This window comes from Haemorhous mexicanus, chromosome 29, assembly GCF_027477595.1.
Source record: "Haemorhous mexicanus isolate bHaeMex1 chromosome 29, bHaeMex1.pri, whole genome shotgun sequence".
NCBI lineage: Eukaryota > Metazoa > Chordata > Aves > Passeriformes > Fringillidae > Haemorhous > Haemorhous mexicanus.
Window position 1 is genome coordinate 1,620,190 of NC_082369.1, and position 21,593 is coordinate 1,641,782.

The following is a 21,593-nucleotide window of genomic DNA, read 5'->3' on the forward strand; positions in this document are numbered from 1 at the left end:
CACAGGTGGCTGTGGACGATATTTTAGGGAACTACAATGAAAACACACCCTTTCAGGGAACCCGTCAGCCCACAGGCCTTAGCACCGCGTAGGATCCGGGCTGCTTCTCCGCCAGGAGGGGGTGAGGGTCAGTCCTGTTGGTCGCTCCAGTCCCTTCCGCAGTTGCCACCAAAATTTCTTCGCTTCAGAACCAGCCCCAGCCCAATTCTGTCCTTGACGCGCAGCGCTAACCGCACCCGCGAGCCCCGATCGGGCTCAAAATGGCGGGCTCTATCCCAGCCCGCGGCCATCTTGTCGCCGGGACTGCATGTCCCAGGCGGCGCCGCGGCGCAAGGGGCCGCCCGCCCGCCATCTTAGCGCTCCCTCCCCCGGTGCGGCGGGATTGAATGAGTCGCTGCCCGCCCGCCCGCCAGCCCAGCGCCATGTCAGGCACTCCGAGCCGCGGTACTCCCGGCGGGACCCCGTTGTCGCCGACCCGCATCTCCCGGCTGCAGGAGAAGGAGGAACTGCGGCAGCTCAATGACCGTCTGGCCGTTTACATTGACCGTGTGCGGGCACTAGAGCTGGAGAACGACCGTCTGCTGCTGAAGATATCGGAGAAGGAGGAGGTCACCACCCGGGAGGTACGGCCGGAGTTGGGGCCAGCAGCGACTGCTCCTGTGGCGCCCCCCGCCTCCGTCCCGGGGCGGGTCCGCGGCCAGGGGCTCGCCCGGCCAGCTCTCTCCCGTTCCGTGCGCGGCGCGGGGTGCGCTGTGGCGGCTCCGTGTGGCCGCCGCGCCATGCCCGTCCGCCGCGCGGGGTCCGGCGTCTGTGAAGACCCAGCACCTACCCGCGCCGCCCCTCGGGGCGGCCGGAGGCTCTCTGGCCGCGGTGTCGCGCTGAGCGGCTGCTGGCGACACATTGAAGGCGTCTGAGGCCGGGTTTCGGCACGGGGAGGAGCCCATGCCGGTGGCGGGAGCGGAGCGGGGCGGACGCGGCGCTGCAGGCGGTACTGGCGGCTCCTGCGCCGCCCGGGCCGCAGCGCAAAGCCGCTGCGGGTCCCTTGGCCGCTGGCGGTCTGAGCGCTCCAGTGCCCCGCGCCCACAGCACACGCGTACTCTGGTACCGAAGTGTTGGGTGTCCCCTGCGGCCTCTGTCTTGACCGCTGATGCAGTGGGATGGGAGATTTGAAAGGGTTTGGACTGGCTTTGCCTCTGACCGTAAGAAATCTTTTACGGACTCGGTAAATACTCGGAATCAAGTCCGTGTAAGCGACTCTGATTTGTTTCCTCGAATTTTGGAAGCAAAACGGCATGATTTCTTTTTCCTAAGCTTTGCTTTTCCCATTCTGTGGTGTCTGTCGTGTCCGCGGTACTCCCCTTCCCCTGTGGCGGACGGATGTAGTCAGTGACACACTGGGGACAGTCCCTTCCTGTGCAAGCCCAAACCCCCTCAGCAAGGTGCGGTGTCCCACCACTGAGATGATGTTAAGGTGCTGTGGAAAGCCTATCAATAAACAGCCTGGACTGTAACTTCTGGGATGTGATGGATCGCTGTGCCACTGTGTAGCTTTTAATTTTTTTTGGTCTTTTTCCTTTTTTCACCCCTTGAGATGCTGATTTGATGGTGCTCGGGGTGTTGGGAGGAGGATTTGATTTAATTTAGTTTAAGTAGAGCAGATGTTATAGTGTCTTATTTGGGGATGGTTTGGAGTACCTGGAATCAGTGCATGTATGCCCAAACCAGAAATACTTTTAAGTCCCTTTGTATCACTTAATGATATATTGTAACTTCCATGCTTTCATAATCGCTAGCTATTTCTAAGCATGAAACATAATTTGCCATGTGAAATCATGCTATAAACAAAATAAACGCATCTAATTTAGGGAACTTCTAAGCTGTAGATCCCTGGAGGCTAGAAGGAGTATCCCTTTGAAATGCGAGAGGGAGAATGTGATTCTATTGATGCTACACATGTGCAAGAGTAAGAGGACAAGCAGACAACGTAGATATAATTTCATTAGACTTTTAACATGAGTTTAAAACAGTTTGTAACAGTGTACTGTGTGAGCAATACTGAAAAGTATTCTGATGCAGTAATCAGAAAGTAAACTTGAGAATATTGATAGGAACCTTTTGGTTACTTTGAGCTTTCTGCCTCTGGTGTTTTCATACAGACTTCAAAAAGGTCTTAATCTTTAGACATAACAAATTTCTTCAGGATTTATCAAGCTCTTTTGCACTGATGCTTTGGCTTGTCTCTGGACCACCTTTGATAAATATTTTCCTCATCCCTTTAGGAAGGTTTATTTATTCTTTACATATGTCCACAAAAGGAAACTTTGTAGTTTTTATTGTTTTAATGCTGGGCAGTGAACATTGGTTTAGGACTGTGGAAGCAGTAAGCCTTCACGTGGTTGTCAGATTTGCTATTTACTGGAGTGGGAGAATCCTGTCCTTTCATTTTTGGGACCAACCTAGTAAATTGGATTTTCTGCTGACAATTCATCAAATTCCAACAATTATTAATTGTTGGAATTTGCATTCATAAAATGATTAGGCTTAGTGTGAAATAAGTTTTTAATTAAAAATAAACCCTCCAAATCCCACAACCTACCCCAAACAAACTCCAAAACAGCTATAACTTCTGTGTAGAAGCACAGGTAAACGTAGTCCAGTGAAATTTGCATACTGTTCTCTCTGCATTATTAAATCTTTATATATATAAGCATCTAAGCTCTGCATGCTTATAGGAGACTATTTTCTTTTTCCACAGTGTTCAAAATGAAAATTCCTGTTTGTTGTCTTCAACTGTGTGTAAATTTGAGTCCTATCTTATTTACTATTTATAAAAGCTAATTGAATATTCTATTATTTTTGGCTTTTCTTTGGTTATGGCAGAAGATGACACCTGCCGCTGTTTTAGGTGGTGCACATTGTGGGAAGCAGACAGGAAGCACTGCTCACCAATCGGCTATTGGTTAGTATCTGAAACTTCTGCCTAGAGAGCAGATGATGGGGTCCATGATCAAAGGTGGATTTCTCAAAGTTAAGGATAGCTATGGCAAGCAGTATACGGAACCATGGTTATCATGAGGGAGATGTTTGTTCTTTGCTTGTCACTGAAGTGTCCCACAGGGACGATACCTGAGCTGGCAGAGACAGTTATTTACTGACATGACATGTCCTGAGTAATGGGTGACTGTTCCTGATACCCCCTGCCCCAATCCTGCATGTATGGAAGCAGTTTTGATCTGTGCTCAAAGTTCTGGTTTAGGGTAGTGTCTTCTGGATGAGAAAAGTTCTACTGAAGCAGATCAGGCAAGGAGTGTAGTAATTGTTCTGCCAGAGATTCTTTAATCATCAGCTGATCAGGATGTTTGTTCTTTTTCCTCATTGTTTCAATCACCAATTTGAACAAGACTGCAGAAGGCACCTGTTTGTGTGGCAGTCTCAGCATGATCTTAAAACAATATCACTCCTGTTCTTTTTGATGAACGAAGGGCTGCCCTCTCTTAACAGCAGAGAAAAGGAGCTTTGCAGTTGATTAATCTTTAGTTCTTTATTAATGATAGCCTTTTTCCTAACCCTGTCCAATGCTGCTTTACTTGTATGCAGTAGGCACTTAGGCAAATAAAAAGTGTATAAATGTAAGCTCTCAGACAAATGCGAAAAAAAAGTTTGCAGATGTGGCTGAGGGAACCTCTAACTGTCCTCATTCCTTCTCTGTTTGCTTTCCTCCTTCACTGCCCTTGTGTAAGTTAGCCTGTGAAAGAAGAGAAATTGAGCTCATCCCCTTGTTTTTCTACATCCTTAGTAGAAGACTGATGCTGTTCTCACTGTGTTGGGGTCACTGTTGCAGTAATCTGATTTGTGAGGCTGGGAGGCGACATGCTGGAAGAGCTAAGAGAACAGTCCTAGAGTTCTCCTCAGTTCTGTTTTACTGACACCCTGCCCTCTTCTGCAGTGCTTATGGTTGTAGCCTTCTGGAACAGATGTTTTGATGGGGACAGGAGGAATTACTGTGCTCTTCTGAGGACACCCGACTGTGCTCACCCCCTCAAAGGAGAATTAGAAAAATAAGGTCCTTGGGAGCCTCAGCTGCTGACAGCAATTGCCCTTGTAACAAAAGGAGGATCTGTGGGCTTCCCGCTTCACCCGTGTCTTCCCATCTCTGTGGGTGTGAGTGCAGGTGGCTGCAATCTCATGTGGTTTCCTCTTACCTGCCAGTGTTGGAGCTACCATTGCCCTTTGTGTGCATCATGTGGTGACCAGAGCTACTGTCCTGACCAGGATATGAGGGTCTGGTGTTGCCTAGTTGTCACCTGCAAAATACATGCTTAGATGCTGCTGTTGATGTTGGGTCACTCAAGTTGCATCCTCTAAAATATTGGGTTAAATGGTTTTTTGGCACTGTAGATGTCATCTGGGAGGTGACATAACACGCATCTTCATTGTTCTTGAGAACTTGACTGATATCCTTGGTGAACCTGAACCATAGCTGGCTGGCAGTCCTTTGTCAGTCTATAACTGGCTAAATAAGAACTGAGCCACACCTGGGAATACAGTTGTGGGAATACACTTGTGTTTTGCACGTTAATCTATTCTTATGAGATTAATGTTTCATCAGCAAATTTGTCTGGAGTCACTTGTGGTTGGCTGGAACATGTTTCTTGCCTAGCATGTTGGTTCAGTGCCTTCTTGATGAGTTTCAGGTCTTCACTGAGTGACACCTTGCAGCTTTTCTCAAGAGGGGTTGCTTTGGGAGGGTCTATGTCAGTGTGTCTGCCCTTGACCCCCTGCCTAGTGAGATTTGAATGCTCCCAGTACAGGTAGGTGAGAGCATCTTTGTCTTTCAGAGTCTGCTATGGAAGCATCTCCGTTTTCTTTTTCCTTGTCCTCTGTGTTGCCCAATTACAAACTTGCAGGCTCTTTTGCCAGCAAAAGAGGGGGTAAAAAAGTGAAAACACATTTGTAGTGCAGTAAGGGTGTCTAGGTTGGCCTCTGTGCAGGAAGATTTACACTTGGGCGCACATGGACGTGAAGTGGATTGGGCTGCAGCATGTCCTTTTGTTTTCTGCTGAACATTTTGGGGTTTTTCTGTTTCCTTCAGATGGGGGTTTCCATTTTCACAGTTGAGGGACCCATTTACTGGCCTAACCTGTCATCTGGGAAGGTTCATTGCTGCTTCCCAGGGCTGGTATTCTGGACATTGTAGAGAGACTGCTGAAGCGCACAGGGCCAAATGAGTTTCATCCCTTCTGCTCTTCAATAAAGGGACCAGTGCTAGTGGCAAGAGGGACATGAAGAGTATCAAACATAAGTATATGGCTCATTGGAGGTTAGGGGGGTGGGTTTTGTTTGGGGTTTTTTTGGTTTGGCTTTATTTGGGATTTTATTTTATTTGTTTTGTTGTTGATTTTTTTTTCCCTTTTCTTTCTCTTAATGGAATTTTTCTCCCATTTTTTTGCCTAAGAGACTGGAGCTATAGGTAGTTGAGAAAGACAAAGGATGTGGCCAAGATGTGGGGAAGGGGTGCAGGTGGCTGCAGTCCCTGTAGTGGGGGGCTTTCTCTTGAGAATTTCAGAGACACTATGAGATTTTGGCTGGGGGCTCAGGGGCTGGGCTCAGCTCCTCACTCACTCTTGGGGTCGGAAGGGAGACAGTTGGGCTGCTGCTAGTGGAGTTCTGTCCCGCACTGCTTCTACTACCAAGGGTGAGCCTTTGCTTAGAAGAGTGGCCATTGAACTGTGACCTTTTCAACACCTGGCCTCACTGGAAAAGATTGTCGGAAAGGATCATCTACTCGGGTGCCCCTGGGGAAAACCTGGAACCCTGAGCCCCTCTGAGGGGGTGTCTCCCAGCTGCCACTGCCCAGCCTTGCTGTTTTCTGCAGCTGCTTCTGGCTTTTTGCTACACTTTAAAAGAACACTCCAGGTCTGCCTGACCCCTGCCTCTCCTGGCACAGCTCCTGAGTTTTTGCTACACTTTGTTTTGCCACTCTTGGTGTGCCTACTGCTGCTGTACCAGCTTGCTGCTCTGAAGTTCCTGCTCCAGGCCATTCAGCTTCCCAAGTGGCATTGAGACCGGCTGCCCACTGAGGGATTGCAAAGAAAGCCCCTTCTGTCTCTCTCACCCACCATTGCTGCGGGGAGAGGCGGCCGAGCTGGCGCCACAGCGCCCCCTGCAGCCGCGGGGGAATCATCGCACCTGCCCCACCCAGCTGGGAGCCACCGGCGCCCCTGCCGGCTGTGTCCGGAACTGCACCAAAGGGGAAAGTGCCGAGAGAGGCTGGAACAGGGTCTGCGCTTGGGGCTGGGGCTGGATCTGGGACTGGGGCTGCGCTTGAGGCTGGGTCTGGGGCTGGGTCTGTGGTTTTGTTTGTTTTTGCTTCTGCTGTTGTTTGTTTGCCTTGGTATACATAAACATACTACTAAAGAACTGTTATCCATTTTCCTATATCTTTGCCTGAAAGTCCCATAATTTCAAAGTTATTATAATTTGGGGAGAAGGGGTCACATTTTTCATTCCCAGGGAAGAATGGAAAGACAGTGATTGTCAGTGGCATCAGAGCCCAGGTGGTGTGGGGAGAGTGAAGGGCTTGAGGATAGCCAAGCAGATCCTGCAGATCAACTCTGGATTACACAACTGTTTGGGATTCTACAGCAAACCAACAAACCCCAAGTGCTAATTTAGGCTGGGTGTAGAGTTGCTCTGGGAAGAAGGACTTGGGGGTGTTGGTGGGTGAGGGACTGAACCTGCTCTGACCAGTGGCACTAGCGCCTAGAAACCCCCTCTGTGATGGGCTGAGCCCCCAGTGTGGGCAGCAGGGGAGGGGAGGATTCTGCACCTTTGCTCTGCTTAGAGAAGCTGTGGCTGCCCCATTCCTGGAAGTGTTCAGACCAGATTGAGGCTTGGAACAATCAGGGATAGTGGAAGGTGACCCTGCACATGGCAGGGGGTGGAATGAGATGGGCTTTAAGGTCTTTTCCATCCCAACTCATTCTTTGATTCTTTGGCCATGGAACTGCCTTTCAGGATTCACAACTGCTTCAGAGAGACAGGATCCACCTGACTAAATGTCCAGCATACAGCTGGATAACCCTGTCACACTCTGGGTGAGGAACTGGCTCATTAGTTGGGCACAATGGGTTACAGTGATGGAGGGACATCAGGCTGACATTGGTCACAAGTGGAGTGCCATGGGTCTCCAACGTCAGCCCATCAGCATCTTCATCAATGATCCTTGGATGCAGGACTCAGAGAGATTGTAAGAAAGTTTGCCAATGGTACTAAATTGGGAGGAGCTGTCAACACCTGCAAGGGCAGAGGGGCCCTCCAGAGAGATGCGAAATCACCAACCATGTGAAGCTTAACAAAGGCAAGTGCTAGATGCTGCCCCTAGGATGGGGCAGCCATGGCTGTGTGATGGACTGGGGAATGAGAAGCTGAAGAGAGGCTACAGAAAGGGGCCTGAGGGTTCTGGTGAATGGCAAGTTGGATCTGAGTCAGCAGTGCCTTGGAGCCAGGATGGCCAATCATGTCCTTAGGGGCATCAGGCCAGCTGGATGAGGGAGTGGATTGTGTGTGTCTGCTCTGCACTGGGGCAGCCTCACCTTGAGTTCTGGGGGCAGTTTTGGGCACCACAGTATAAAAAAGACATTAAGCTAGTAGAGAAGTGTCCAAAGAAGGGCCACAAGGATGGGGAAGGGTCTAGAAGGGAAGCTGTAGGAGGAGCTGCTGAGGGCACTGGGTTTGTTCAGTCTGGAGGATACTGAGGGGAGACCTCAATGCAGTCTTCAACCTCCTCATGAGAGGCAGATATCAGTCTGTACACTCTCATTACAATGAGAGAGCTTGAGGAAACAGCATGGAGCTGAGTCAGGGGAGGTTTAGGTTGGATGTTGGAAGGTTTTTTCCCAGGAGGTGGTTGGGCACCAACCACCAAGGTTGCCAGAGCTCAAGGAGCATTTGGATAACACTCTTGGGCACAGTGTAGGATTGTTGGGATGCCCTTTGCAGGGCTAGGAGTTGGACTTGATGCTCCTGACAGGTCTAACTCAGCATATTCTATGATTCTGTGAAAGTTGTTCTGGTATCCTTTCACAGAAGCAAAAGTAGCAATCTTGCGTGGTCTGTACATTTTAGCCTGTCTGATATAACTTTCAAATAATCTTGTCTTATAAAAAATAAAAAGGTATAGAAGACTTGAAGGTGCCTCATGCAGTCTGTATTACTGATTATATGATAGGTTGTTTTGGGACAGGAAGAAGTCTGTAGTTCTTTATCCTCTGAGACAGAGAACAAGTGTGGAAGCTCATTTCTGAACAATTCACATTTCTGTAGTTCATGTGGTTCCAGACCCTTTGTAGTGGAAGAACAGCAGAGTCAAAATGGGTCCTTGGGCTTGTATTCCACAAAATGTCTTCAAGTGTTTAAAAAAAAATCTCCCAAAGCAGCAGTATTGGGAATAAGGGCAAATAATTGAAGTTAAGATTGTAAGGTGCACTGATCTAGTTCAGTTTATCTCTTGGGAAGGTTTGGACATTTCAAACATAGTATGTTTTGTTGCAGTGGTAATAGAAACTAAATCTTTGGGTTGCTTGTTAATTGAAAATGTTCAGTATAGAATGTTCTTAAATGGCAGAAATCATACACCCTTTTTCAAAGAAACTTGTGTGTAACCTGGTCCTATGTTTCAGTTCTTTGATAGTTGTTCTCATACCCAAATAATTTTTTTTCCCCTTAGGTGAGTGGAATCAAGAGTCTCTATGAGTCTGAACTGGCTGATGCTCGAAGAGTTCTGGATGAAACTGCCAAAGAGAGGGCTAGATTACAAATTGAAATAGGAAAACTGAGAGCGGAACTTGAGGAGTTCAATAAAAGGTGAGGAGGGTATTCAATTTTTTTTCTTTCAATTAGAATGGGCAATATTTGCTGTGGAAATTATACTAATGATGCTTCTTAAAACACTTCCTGGAAGCATATCCATGAGAAGATACAGGTTTGTCAGAGGGAAAATCCTTCAGCTTGTTGGTACAACTGGTCAGAGCACATAATTCCAGCAGTATATACACAAGTGTACTTGTAAATATTAGATGAATGTCATGTGATGTGAGACTCAAGCAAATGGCTGTAACTGCTTTGTCCTGTCCTGCCTCCCCTTACGTGAACGCGCGTGTGTGCAGCTGCTTGGTAAACTGGATTGAGAAAGAGATCTAGATTAAAATTATTGATCTATTCAAGGAGGGTTCATTAATGATTTTTATTGTCTGGTTCACTGTATGAGTGATGGGAGAAATGGAAGAAAAGGGAAGGGGTTGGCCCTGAGCAGTTTGGGAATACAGAAGCAGTGTTGCCTTGAAAAGACATGAAGCTACAATGTAAATGTGCCGGGAGAAGACCTTGTACTGACTAAATTTTTTTGGCATAATAAACTAGTTCCTGAAGCCAAGTAGAATCCATTATTTCAATTCCCATGGGGATTATTTGTAATCAAATACTGTTTAGCAATAGAAACTTCATTTAAAAATTATTATATGTAGTGGAAAAATCAATTTTTGCTTCTAATTGAATTTTTAATTCAATTAGAAGCAAATAACTATTTTAATATAAAATATTTGGGAATTACAGATTTTTCCTGAGCCGGTCATTATGTACATCACCTGTTTATCAGTGTTGTCAGCCATAAAATAGGTTTTAATCTGGCAGTGCCACTAAGGCCTACTGTAAGTCTCTCATCTCTCTTCATTTGCAACTAAGTGGTTATAAAAGGACTTCAGTATTTCCCTCCCCTGTCTTTTTTTTTTTTTTCTGACTAGCTAGTTGATTTAGGATAAAGTATTTCACATTTTCTCTGTAAATTTTGCTATATCACTGGGTACTCATCTTCTCTTCTGGGCCCTTTTTTTTAAAGTCAGCCATTGGAGATATTTTTGGAATTTGCCCTAAAACATCTGTCCAAACATGAAATAGTGATAGTGTAAGCATCTGCATTTGAGTTGGTGTAAAGTCTGTTGAAGAACAGCCAATACCATAGGCCTGCATGTGGTTAGGCAAGCTATGTGCTGGTATTTGTGGACTTGGTTAGCTCAGCTTTTGTTAACCATTAAAAACTCCTCTGGTAACTAGGTCCGCAGTAAAACCCCTGAAGTGCAGTGAAGTGAATCCCACCCAGCCCTACTGGGATGTTCCTTTTGGGGCCGTTTATTCTCTTCAAAGCCTCAGGCCAGCAGTCTTGGCATTTATTTTGGATAGTGTATTTTGCATGGCAGTTGGCATCACATGGACTTTAAGGTTGTCTCTCTCATCTTGTGATAGCAGGTATTCTTCTTGCTTGGCTTTTAAAGCAAACTCTGTAAGAGAGCAACAGTAGTAACTGGGAATTTGGTTCACCTCTCATATTTCTCTGTTTTGATTAAGGTATCCTTGTAAGAAGTATCTTCACTTGGCAGGTGATGAGAATCCAGTTGATTCCTGTTCTTTAGACTTTTGATAGCCCAAAGAGATTGTACAAATACCTTGTGGTGGAAAATTGTGCATGTAAAGTGATGGAGAAAGTGTTTTCCCCTGGATCACCCCCCTCAACTGTTGTCTGGACAACTGAGTTGCCCCTTACCAGTCACTTCAATGATGAATTCTACCAAACTAATTTCAGCTTTTTGTTTGCTTGCCTTCTGCGATAGTTGAGGAAAAAATACCTGGTTTTCTGGGTTCCTCTCTGTGTTTACTGTTCATAGCACTAGAGTCAAATTCCTCAGCTTCAGAGTTTCTTCTACTTAATTCCTTCCAGTCCATTGAGATGCTTGTAATGTTCTTGGAGTGTTTGTGGGGTGTCTAGCTTGTGATATGGCCAGATTTTAAATATGACTCTTGCAAGTGAAACTTTCAATTTTTTGTCTGATTTGGAATGTTGACTTGACATCTAGCTCATTACTAAAGCTTCCCTGTCTATGCTGGCAGTCAGATGGTGCTTCTCTCAATATTGTAGCAGCGGGCCCCTGAACAGGGAATAATGAGCATTGACTCCATGATTGCAGAAGACTGATCAAAATGCTTTATTAAGCTACCACTACACTACACTATATAAAAAACCTTCACCCTTGCCAGACAGTTCGATACACACACGTGGATCCAATTGGTCAGTGAATCAAAACACCATCACCAGAGTCCAATTAAAAGCTACCTTTTGGTAAACAATCTCCATAACACATTCCACATGTGCACAACAACAGGTGCAGAGATTAAGATAAGAATTGTTTTCTCTGAGTTTTCTCATAGTTTCTCAGGAAAATTGTGGGAGAGAATTAAGTCTCTTTCTCTTCAGAGAATATGTGATTACCACATCTCAGACCAAACTTGCTTTGAGAACTGTGTAGTGGAAGAGTAGATTATTGCACAAGTTTATATTCACTACTCTTGCCTCTCTCTCTCTCTATCAAGCTCATAACAGAGGAGAGATTTAAGGATGCCAGCACAGTCTGGCCAGGAGTGGTCCCAAACACTGCCATTCTTTTGTTTGCTTGGAATAGGTTAGGTTGCTGGGACAGGAGGTAGTAAACTTCCCTCACAACATAGGATCACAGTCAAACTCCTGGTTTATTAGCAGATTCCCCATTTCTTTTTTTCCTCCCAAAGCCTGGGTTTGTGAGCATGGAAAGCCCTGAAGGCACTGAAGATACACCAGGGAAGCCAAAGCGTACGTACAGTTGGAGGTGGTAACATCAGGCCTAGTTTGTGCCCAAAGGTGCCTGAGGCTTACCCTGTGTTTAGTTCCTTCCTGGGGCTGTTTACTTGCACAATTTGAACTTGTGAAGGAGCTGACCAACCTGAATCAAGAGTCTTGGATAGGACACAAGAATCTGGGACAGAGCCTGTGGTCTAGGAAAGAAAAAGTATTTTCTGTCAGTGTAATGGACATAAGAGGAAGCACATCTGCTTATGTCTTTCTGTATCTTGTTCAGATACTGACAGATAACACTATGCCAGGATTCCATGTGAGTGCAAATTCAACTCTCAGGGTTTGGATTCTGGGGCACATATTTGTTTATTTTAGATTTTTTTTCTCTTACTGTGTTACCAATGTTGTAACATTTTCTGGGGCATTTTTAGTGTTTGAGATAATTGGATATAATTTTCTTTACTAAGTCAACAAGAAGCATCCCAAGGCTTTTTCTAGAGTTGTTTGTTGTGGTGGGGTGGTGGTGAGGGTGCGGTGACCCTCCTGAAGAGCATCCTGAAAAGGACGGCTCAGGGGCACAGGCATGTCCTTCTCCCAGTGAAAATCAGCTCTGGCTTCTTCTCTCAGGCGATTTGGAGAAAGAGACTGGGGCCCTGTATGGTGTTCCACGGAGTAGTGGCCTTTATTAAAAGCAGGGCCCTCTACAAAGGGATCCAGGAACAGAAGCTCTCTGAATTGGGGAAAACCAGGGATTTACGTAGAGAAGGCGAGGGGTGGGACAAAACCAGTAACGAATGGGATGTGGCCTCAGGGACGGAGTGTGAGGAGAGGGACCAGTGAGCAACAAGGGATTAACATAGAACCAGAGTGGCCTCTGGGGGTGATATTTACTCACCCTAAAGTCAGTGGCTCAGGGGTTAGTCCTCCAGGGGAGTGCAGCAAGCGCTTCTTTGCCTGGCTCTTCGGCCCCCACAGTTTGTATTGAATTGGACCAAAGGTCTACTTAGCCTGTTAATTGATCTCTGTTAAAAGCCATTTGTCCAGAGAAGAGTGTAACATGCATAGCAACAGTTCTCTGGAATACTCTTCTAGTCTTCAGCAATTCCTTCAGCTAAGGGACTTCCTGATGTCCAGGTGGATTCTGTGTAATAGCCTTCATGGATTTACATTTCACAGTGTGACCAGTATTCTGAGACCAGCTGTTTGTGGAGTTCTTAGACATAGCAAAGGGATTCTGAGTTTATCTATGTGTTGTATAAACATGTTGTTCAATCTGCCTGCCCAGTTTCATTTGTTCGTTTATCCCTTTTTTTTTTGTATTCTCATTCATATCTCCTAGGATTTTCTCTTTAATGATCTCTTTTTTACAAGTGGAAACATCGTACCACTTAGTTGCTTCTACTCCTGAAGTTGCTTTGTGCTTTCAACCAACATTTTATCCTCTCTGTAATTTTTACTGTTTTAGTGTATCCTCTTGGGAAGAAAAACTGCAGAATTGGAACTTCAGCCAGTATTCAAGATGTTATTGTACCATAACAGTGTTCTATGTCTTGTTCTGTATTTTATTTATGAATAATTTCTCAAACACAGTTGCATTTTGAGTGCTTCTGAGCTGTTGATGTGTGAAGAAGAGTAAGCTCCAGGTAGTATTTTACATCAGACTCAGAGATGTCTGCCAAGACCCCAGTGAGTGGCAGGAGTGCTATAGAACTCAGAAGTGTTTTGTGATAACCATATTTGCTGTGACCTCTTTACGCAGAGGTGAAATAAGGCCCTCTCAGAGCCCTCTTGTGCAGAATTTTTACCCCTGCTTATGCTCCTTGCCTTCCTTTACAAAAGCCAAATTAACTCTGAATTTTCAAATTTTTTATGTTTATGCATATGCCTGCTACTTTTCTTCATTGATGCCTTTGTCTAATTTTACCTGTGCAATCAGAGAAGGATTTTGTGGGGGGACTTTATCAAAGGCCTTTCAAAATATTGTCCAGACAGACAATATTCATATCCCTTCCACAATTAAGTGACTCCATCAGTGGGCAAGGGAAGGCCACTAGGTTGGTCAAGCAGAACTTGGAGAAGCTGTATGGGATGTCTTGAATAATTTCTCTGTGCTCTGTGTGCCTTTGCAGAGCTTTTGGGAGGATCTGTTCCATGATACTCCCAGGTACGGAGGTGTGGCTGGCAGGTCAGTAACTCCTGAAGTCCTCCTTCCCATCCTTTTGAAAAATGGGTGCAATGTTTCCCTTTTTACCTGGGCCTTCATCCCACTGCCATGAGTTTACAAGTGTAATGGAGAGTGGCTTGGCAGCTACATCAGCCAATTCCTCAGGGCTCTGAGGTGCATCTTGTCAGGTCCCATGGACTTGGACTCAGGTTTCTCAGGTGATCACAAACCTAACCTTTTCTTATAGTGTGAGCTACTTTGCCTTCCCAGTTCCTGTTTTGTGGTCCATCTACTGGAGAGGTTGCCATTGAAGGCTGAGGCAAAATAGTTGTTGAGTACATCAGCCTTCTTCTTGTCTGAACCACTTTGCCAGTCTTGTTCATCGAAGAAGTACACTTGCTTTGACCTTCCTTTTCTCGCTAACATACCTTCAAAAGATCGTCTTGTTATTCTTGGTGTCCCTTGCCAGGTTCAACTTCAGCTGCATCTTGGCCTTACTGACCCTATCCCTTCACAACCAGGCAATGTCTCCATACTCTTGCCAGGATACCAACCCATACTAATACTGCCTCTTCATTATCTTCTTGCCTTTTAGTTTCACCTGCTGGTCTCAGCTCATCCATGCTGGTCTCTTGCCTTCCAGTCCTGAGGATCAAGAGCTCTTGTGATGTAGAAAATTTTCTAAAATATCTTCTCCCTTGTCCCTGAGGGCAGTTTCCCAGCAGGTGCTATTGACCAACTCCTTGAACAGCAGGCAGTTTGCTTTCTTAAAATTCATTCTTCATTACTCTTCACTGACCCATGTCTCTCAGGACTACAGACTCCTGGACTGCAGGATCACTGCAACCCAGGCTGCCTCCTGTCTTGCCATCACTGATGGGCTCATTTGTGTTGATGACCATCAGGTCCAGTATGTCATCTCATCTGGTAGAGCCATTTATTACCTGGCTTGACAAGCTATCCTCAGTACTCTCCAACAGCCTCCTCGATTGCCTACAGCTCACCCTGCTACTTTTCCAGCAGATGCTGGGGTGGTTGAGGTCCCACAGCAGGATGAGTCTATGAGTGGAATGCCTCCTGTAGTTGGAGCAAAAAGGCTTCAGTTGATCAGTCAGCCAGGAGTAGATGCCAACCACAAAGGTTTATGTTGTTGCCTTGGTCTCTGATTTTTACCCATAGGCTTTCAAAATGCCTATGGCTGTTCTTTAGAGACAGCCCTTCACATTCAATCCACTTCTTGGGGAGAGTAACCCCTCCACCCCTCCTTCCTCACCTGTCCATTCTTGACAGCTTGTAGCTGTTGATAGTTGAAGTCCAGTCATGAGATTCATTCCACTAAGTTTTGCCAGCAACTAGGTTGCAGCTTCCCAGCAGCACAGTGGCTTCCAGCTCCTCTTTATTTATTGCCCACCCTGCATGCATTGGTATAGAGAAACAGCTGGACTGTTGGCTGTATCATCTTCTTAGATGAATGCCCCTTAATTTCTTGGCAATATTTTACATGAATTTCCCTGTTGGCTCCTATTATCTCAGGAGCCACCAGCTCATCATCTCTGTAAGACTTCCAGCGTACCCTGAAGCTGAATGTGAAACTGGGACATGAGGGGGGCAAGGGGCGGGGAAGCACTTCCTTCTAACGAGAAAGAGCAGCCAACCAAAACATGCGTGGTGCAGTTGATGCACTGAAGGGAAGGGATGCCATCTAAAGAGATGAGAATAGGCTGGAGAAGTGAACTTATGGAGTTCATCAAGGCCAAGTGTAAGGTTCTGCATATGTGTTGGGTCATTGCCATCACAGACACAGGCTGAGTGGAGAATGGATCAAGAGCAGCCCTGAGGAGGTACAAGTATCAATGGACGAAAAACTGAATTTGAGCTAACAATGTGCACTTGCAGCCCTGAAAGTTGATCAAACCCTGAACTGCATCAAAAGAAGTGTGGCCAGCAGGTCAAGGGAGGTGATTTGCCCCCTCAAGCCCACGCAGAGTGCTGCGTTCTGTTCTGGGGACCTAACATCAGAATAATGTGAAGCTACTGGAGTGAGTCCAGAGAAGGCCATATGTTCTGGTGTTTTGAGGGCTGAAGCCTCTCTGCACTGGAGCCAGTCTGGGAGAGCTGGGGGTGTTCACCTGGAGAAGAGAATGCTCCAGGGAGAGCTCATAGCCCCTTCCAATGTCTAAAGGGGCTCCAAAGAGAGGGAGACGGACTGGGAACAGGCAATAGTGGTAGGGCAAGGCTGAATGGCTTCATACTGACATAGGGCAGCATTAGATGGGATATTGGAAAGAAATTCTTCCATGTGAGGGTGGTGAGGCACTCAGTCATAAAATCATGGAATATTGGGAGCTGGAATGGACCCCACAAAAACCATCAAATCAACTCCTGGCCATGCACAGACATCCCAAAATCCCACCCTGTGCCTGAGAGTCTTGTCCAAACTCTCATTGAGCTCCAAAAGCCTTGGGGCTGTGATCGTTCCCTGGGGAGCCTGTTCAATGCCTGAGCACCCTCTGGGGGAAGAACATAATATCCAATCAGCTGTGGCTGCCCCACAGTTGTGTGGAAGTGTTCAAGGCCATGCTGGATGGGGCTTGGAGCCAACCCGGTCTAATGAAGGTGTCCCTGTCCATGGGAGGGGTGAAACAAGATGAGATTTATGGTCCTTTACATCCATTCTGTGATTCTGTGTATTTTACAACATCTACCATACATATATGTATCCACTATTTGTACTTGGATTCAACTCATGAAATTTTTCTTTTGAACCAAGTTCATAACTAGGTTCATAAAGCAGTTGGGTAGTTTCACTTTTTAAAAAGTTAAATATCTTTAGGATGTTCAAACACCATTTATATGATGTAAGGAACAGCTTAATTTTTTTTAAAGATGTTTGTATCAGGTGTAGGGACATATTTTTAAATCTAGAATTAAAATATTGTTGTAAAAATAGCCATTCTCATATAATTCTGTAGTGTGTATGGTTCTATCCTGCATGCTGTGTAATGGCTTCCAGTGTTTGTGTTTTCATCTTCAGCTGTTTGACAAAACTTTTGAGTACTGGAGGGAGGGGATAAGTGGAGGAGGTATGGATGGGAGTAATTAATTTACTGGTGAGGTGCACAAGGCTTCTGCTTGGGTAGAACACCACCCTTCCACAAGACTTGAACCAGACCTGGTGAAGTGAATAAGGTCCGTTCATTGATAGCAGAGGTAACTCTGATGGTGTAGCGAAGGAAAGTCTCCTGTCCTGTTGTTCATGAAGTGTCAGTTCATATCTTTACCAGTGTTACTTTTCACCAGGTCAAGCCAGGTCTGAAGGTCAGTATCTGTCAGGTGCCATCATTCTGCTTGTTTTAGCAGTCCTGCTGGAGCTGCGTGCTCCTGGCTCTGACAGGGGTGAATGTCATGCTGTGGCTTCCTCTATAAGTAGGGACAGAACAAAAGGGCATGGCTTCAGACTGAGAGACAGTAGGTTTAGATTTGATATTAGGAACAAATTCTTCCCTTTGAGGGGGTGAAGGCCTGGAACAGGTTACCCAGAGCAGTTGTGGCTGCCCCATCCTGGAAGTGTTCAAGGCCAAGTTGGACAGGGCTTGGAGCATGACTGGGTTGGAATGAGATGGGCTTTAAGATCCCTTCCAACCCAAACAATGCTGTGGTTCTGTGGTCACTGAAACATTTCCCTGGAGCAAACGTGGCTCTTTCTGGGGGAAAAAAGAGCTCTTGAGAGTTACCCTACTTGGAGAGTTACTTGGTGTTCCTTGAAGTGTGGACACATCTCACCAGGTGGATTGACTGCTGCTGGGAACTTTTTAAAATCTCAGAGACCCCCAAAAGCAGTTGTGCCTTTGTAAAACCTCTGTCACGTTTTTGCATGAAGGCAATAAACCAGGCTAAAATTATAAGAGAAAATAAAAATTAAAATGGCTTGCTGTGTTGTCAGTGTCCTTGAGGGGGCCAAAGTTACTTACCACTGTCAAGAATTCTCTATGGTTCAAGCTGTACATCAAACACTTCTATTCATTCCCATCCCTGGAAGCAGTCTCTTGCTGTCTGGCTTCTGCAGGTGGGAGGAAGCAGGAGGCTGTGTGAGCGCATACTGCTGTTCATGATCAGAGTGAAGCAGCATTTGCCTTTTGAGTCCTGCACAGGCAGAAGGCTCCCAGGTCTGATTGGCTGTGGCACAGGCACAGTGGCTTGTTTTACCACACATGTGTAACATAGCGCTTGTGACCTTCTGACTACTGCTAAATAACTGGCTTTTAAATACAAACCATGTTTTGTCTGTGCCTCCAGCAAGCTGCTGAGTGTGAAGACGCTGCACATATGTTGCAGAACAGAATTCAGAGTGACAGATTGGACAGATGATAAGAAAAATTGGTTACAGTTAAATGAAAACAAATTCTAAGATCTACACCATGAAGTGCAGAGAGAAAACACAAGCTGAATGTATTACAGAATAAAGATGTCAGCTTAAAGATGCACATCATGCTGAACCATGTAAACCATTGGTAAACCGCTGTATGAGCCAAAGGCAAACCATTGTATGCAGGGCACACCAATACCCAATAATGGAGGATTTTCATAAAGGATTTTCATAATTCTGGCCAATTCAGGCAAATCAGAAATTCAGGAAGATGGTACAAGTGATGAGGATTTTGGGAACCAAGCCTCAGGATCCAGGCTGGGCAGCAAGGTTTGTATTAATCTAGAACACTGGTTTTCTGCTTTTTTTTTTTTTCCCTCTTTGCAAACATAATAGTTTTTTTCCTTGTTTGGAGTTGCAGATTGAATACAGAGCTTTTAAAAGCCTATATGTAGTAGGAATTATCTTCAAAGTTATTTCTGTGGTCCCTTAAAGCAGCTTATGGACCATAGGTGCAAACTACATAACTGTAGATTAGAAGTGTGAAGAAAGGAAAGGAGAAAAATTGTCTGTGATTATTTAAGAGAAAAAAATAAAAAAACTGTTCCCTCTGTCCCATGTGGTGTGAGACTAGAACAGTGAGCTTAAGCAGCAACAAGGAAGGATTATAGCCCATAACAGATCAGTTTTTGAATAACATAATGATACCTGCTGAGAAAAGCTGCAGAAAGTCACTATGTTATATGAAAAGACTGATAAAATTACTTGGTGGGCAGAAGGAAGATTATCTTGATCATATCTTCAAGTTGGATATAACAGCTCAAGTAATGATATTTAAAGCACTCGGACATGTTTTGCCCATAATGAATACTGCTGAAGAAATACTGGTTTATTCCTGAAAGGTGACCACATTTCTATAGTGGATTATTTTATTTTACTGCTTTTTGTGGGAATACATCATAAGGAATATGCTTGACCACATCAGATATAAAACCTTGGGGATATTCAGGCCTCTTTGGCGATTGCATGTACTTTGCTTTGTGGGCTCTACTCTAAAGTAAAAGATATCAGCTGTGTAGCTGCCAGATGAAGAAGCAATGTTTACACCTTGTGTGCATTACCAGCTCTTAGCTGCCAGAGTTGCCTTCTTGTTTTTCCCTTGTCTGTCCATGACATGTTTTTTACTGTGCCATGCATTTATAGAACATGGTACCAGCTGCATATTTTGGGGCTGTTCCAGGTCAATGATCAGCAGCATTTGCAGGGTACTGCAAGAGCCATATAGTGGTGAGCTGGGCTTGATAAAAGGTGTCTGGTAATAAAATACCTGGCTGTAACTAGGACATGATCAGGATGGGTATGCACCTATGTATAAGTATAATGTACTTTTGTTTTTCCAGCTACAAGAAGAAAGATGCAGATTTGTCTGTGGCTCAGGGTCGTATCAAAGATCTGGAAGTTCTCTTCCATAGAAGTGAGGCAGAACTCAATACTGTCCTGAATGAGAAACGCAGTCTGGAAGCAGAGGTGGCTGATCTGCGTGCCCAGCTTGCTAAGGTATGGTAAGGAATGCTCTCTTGCTTCAGCACAGGACACACTGTGTAGCATGAATTCCCTTTTTTGCAGCTAGTTTATAGTCTGAACATCAATGATGCACCTTGCTTACTGCTGAATCTTTGGCTGCCCCTCTTGTATACAAAACTAAATAGTAAGAAATCTATGTAAAACAACCAAAGCAACACAGTGTTTAGACATTTTGGTTGTTGGAAGCTTTTGTTTTGAAATTTCTGATGTTTCTATATCTTGAGTCATTAAATGTTGTCCTTTGTAAGGTCCTGTATAATTTTACACTTGTGCTGGAGTACCCAGTGTGACCATGCTAGCAAGAAAAAGAAAGTGCAACATATTGTGCTTGAGGAATTAATAATCCTCAGTTCCTGTATCAGAATGTATTGAATTAATCCTGCATTTTAAATAGCTGGTATGCAAACATACAGGCTTGGTTTAAATATCAATTAACACACACACTCACAGACACACCGGTTCTTTTTTTTTTTCTGGGGCTTTTGTTTATTTATTATATTTATTTCTGGTGGTGGTGTGGATTGGTTTTCTTTAAATCAGTAGTTTGACATTAGTTTTGTTATTATGAGTAACTGCTCCGAAGACATCAAATGAAGACTGTAAAAGGTTTATGGATGGAAGATAGGAATCCAGACAAAATTATCTTTAAAATTCTTTACTAGGCTGAAGATGGTCATGCTGTGGCAAAGAAGCAGTTGGAGAAGGAGACACTCATGCGTGTGGACCTGGAAAATCGATGCCAGAGTTTGCAAGAGGATCTGGATTTCCGGAAGAATGTATTTGAGGAGGTATTATCAATCTAGTAATCTTGCCATTGTCCAAAGTTAATGTAGCTTTTAATCAAATTGACTATGAGCAACTAAGTAGTACAGGTAGAGAAAATCGGTATTATCCTTCGTATAAATGGGTTGAATAATAAAACAAGTGAAGGTTTTACACCTTTTTACATGGTAAATCAGTGGTGGAGCCAGCTGACTGCTGTGGGAAAGGGAAAATCTTTTTCTCTCTCTCTGTACCTGATTGCATGGCCCTGCTCTTTACTTATATCAGCTTTGGTTGCTGGACCTAATTATAACCTGTTTTTATTGACTAGAATACTATGCTGCTGCCTTGCTTATTGCAGACGTAGTTTCCTGCCTGGTAAGTGAATAGAACCAGTGAAGACGAAAATTTTTGTAACAGTGGGAATTGGGAGAGGAAAACATGACTTTCTCTCTGTACCCAATGCAAAGTGCTATGTCTGTTTATTCCATCTCTGGTGGTTCTGCAAGCTCATTCAATGAGTGGCTGCTGAGCAGTCGCCACATGCTTCTGCTGTTCATCTCACCTACTCTAGGTGTGATGCTTGGCTCACTGTTCACCTAACCATTTCAGCCAGATTAACTAGAAACATACTAAAGTTTTCTTGGTTGAGTTTAATTTTTGACTGCTTAGTGGCTGAGTTGATTTACCACAGAATCCAGATGAGTGCTCAGACTGGTTTAAGGGATGGGACAAGGTTGTGTGGCTAAGGACAGGGGACAGGGCTGGGGTAGGGCAAAGAAACCAACCAGGAAGATCAGCCTGAGATGTACTGATCATTGTCTCACTTCTGTACCCTGGAGTGCTTGGATTGGTACACTGACTGCACTGACAGATCCTTGTTTGATAGTAGGATCTTAAAATAACTTTTCTTCTTGGGAAGAATGTGTTGCTATTAACTGAAGGTGAAACTAAATGAGACAGCAGAAGCTAATCCTAAAGCTTGCTGTGCTCAAGGGTGTGTTTAGCCATCCCTGAAGCTTTTTGATTCTTGGATGCATCAGTTCAACACATGAAGC

General features: G+C 44.9%; 1 protein-coding gene across 1 annotated transcript in view; it reads left to right on the forward strand.

The window, feature by feature from the left end:
* The first annotated feature begins 357 nt into the window (after nt 1-357).
* LMNB2 (lamin B2) overlaps nt 358-21,593 on the forward strand; it is a 36,331-nt gene continuing 15,095 nt past the window's right edge. Inside the window, exons 1-4 of the mRNA XM_059869975.1 lie at nt 358-623; nt 8,729-8,865; nt 19,590-19,746; nt 20,436-20,561. Of these exons, the coding sequence (XP_059725958.1) occupies nt 387-623; nt 8,729-8,865; nt 19,590-19,746; nt 20,436-20,561 (657 nt within the window). The 5' untranslated portion in view covers nt 358-386. The remainder of the gene's footprint in view (nt 624-8,728; nt 8,866-19,589; nt 19,747-20,435; nt 20,562-21,593) is intronic.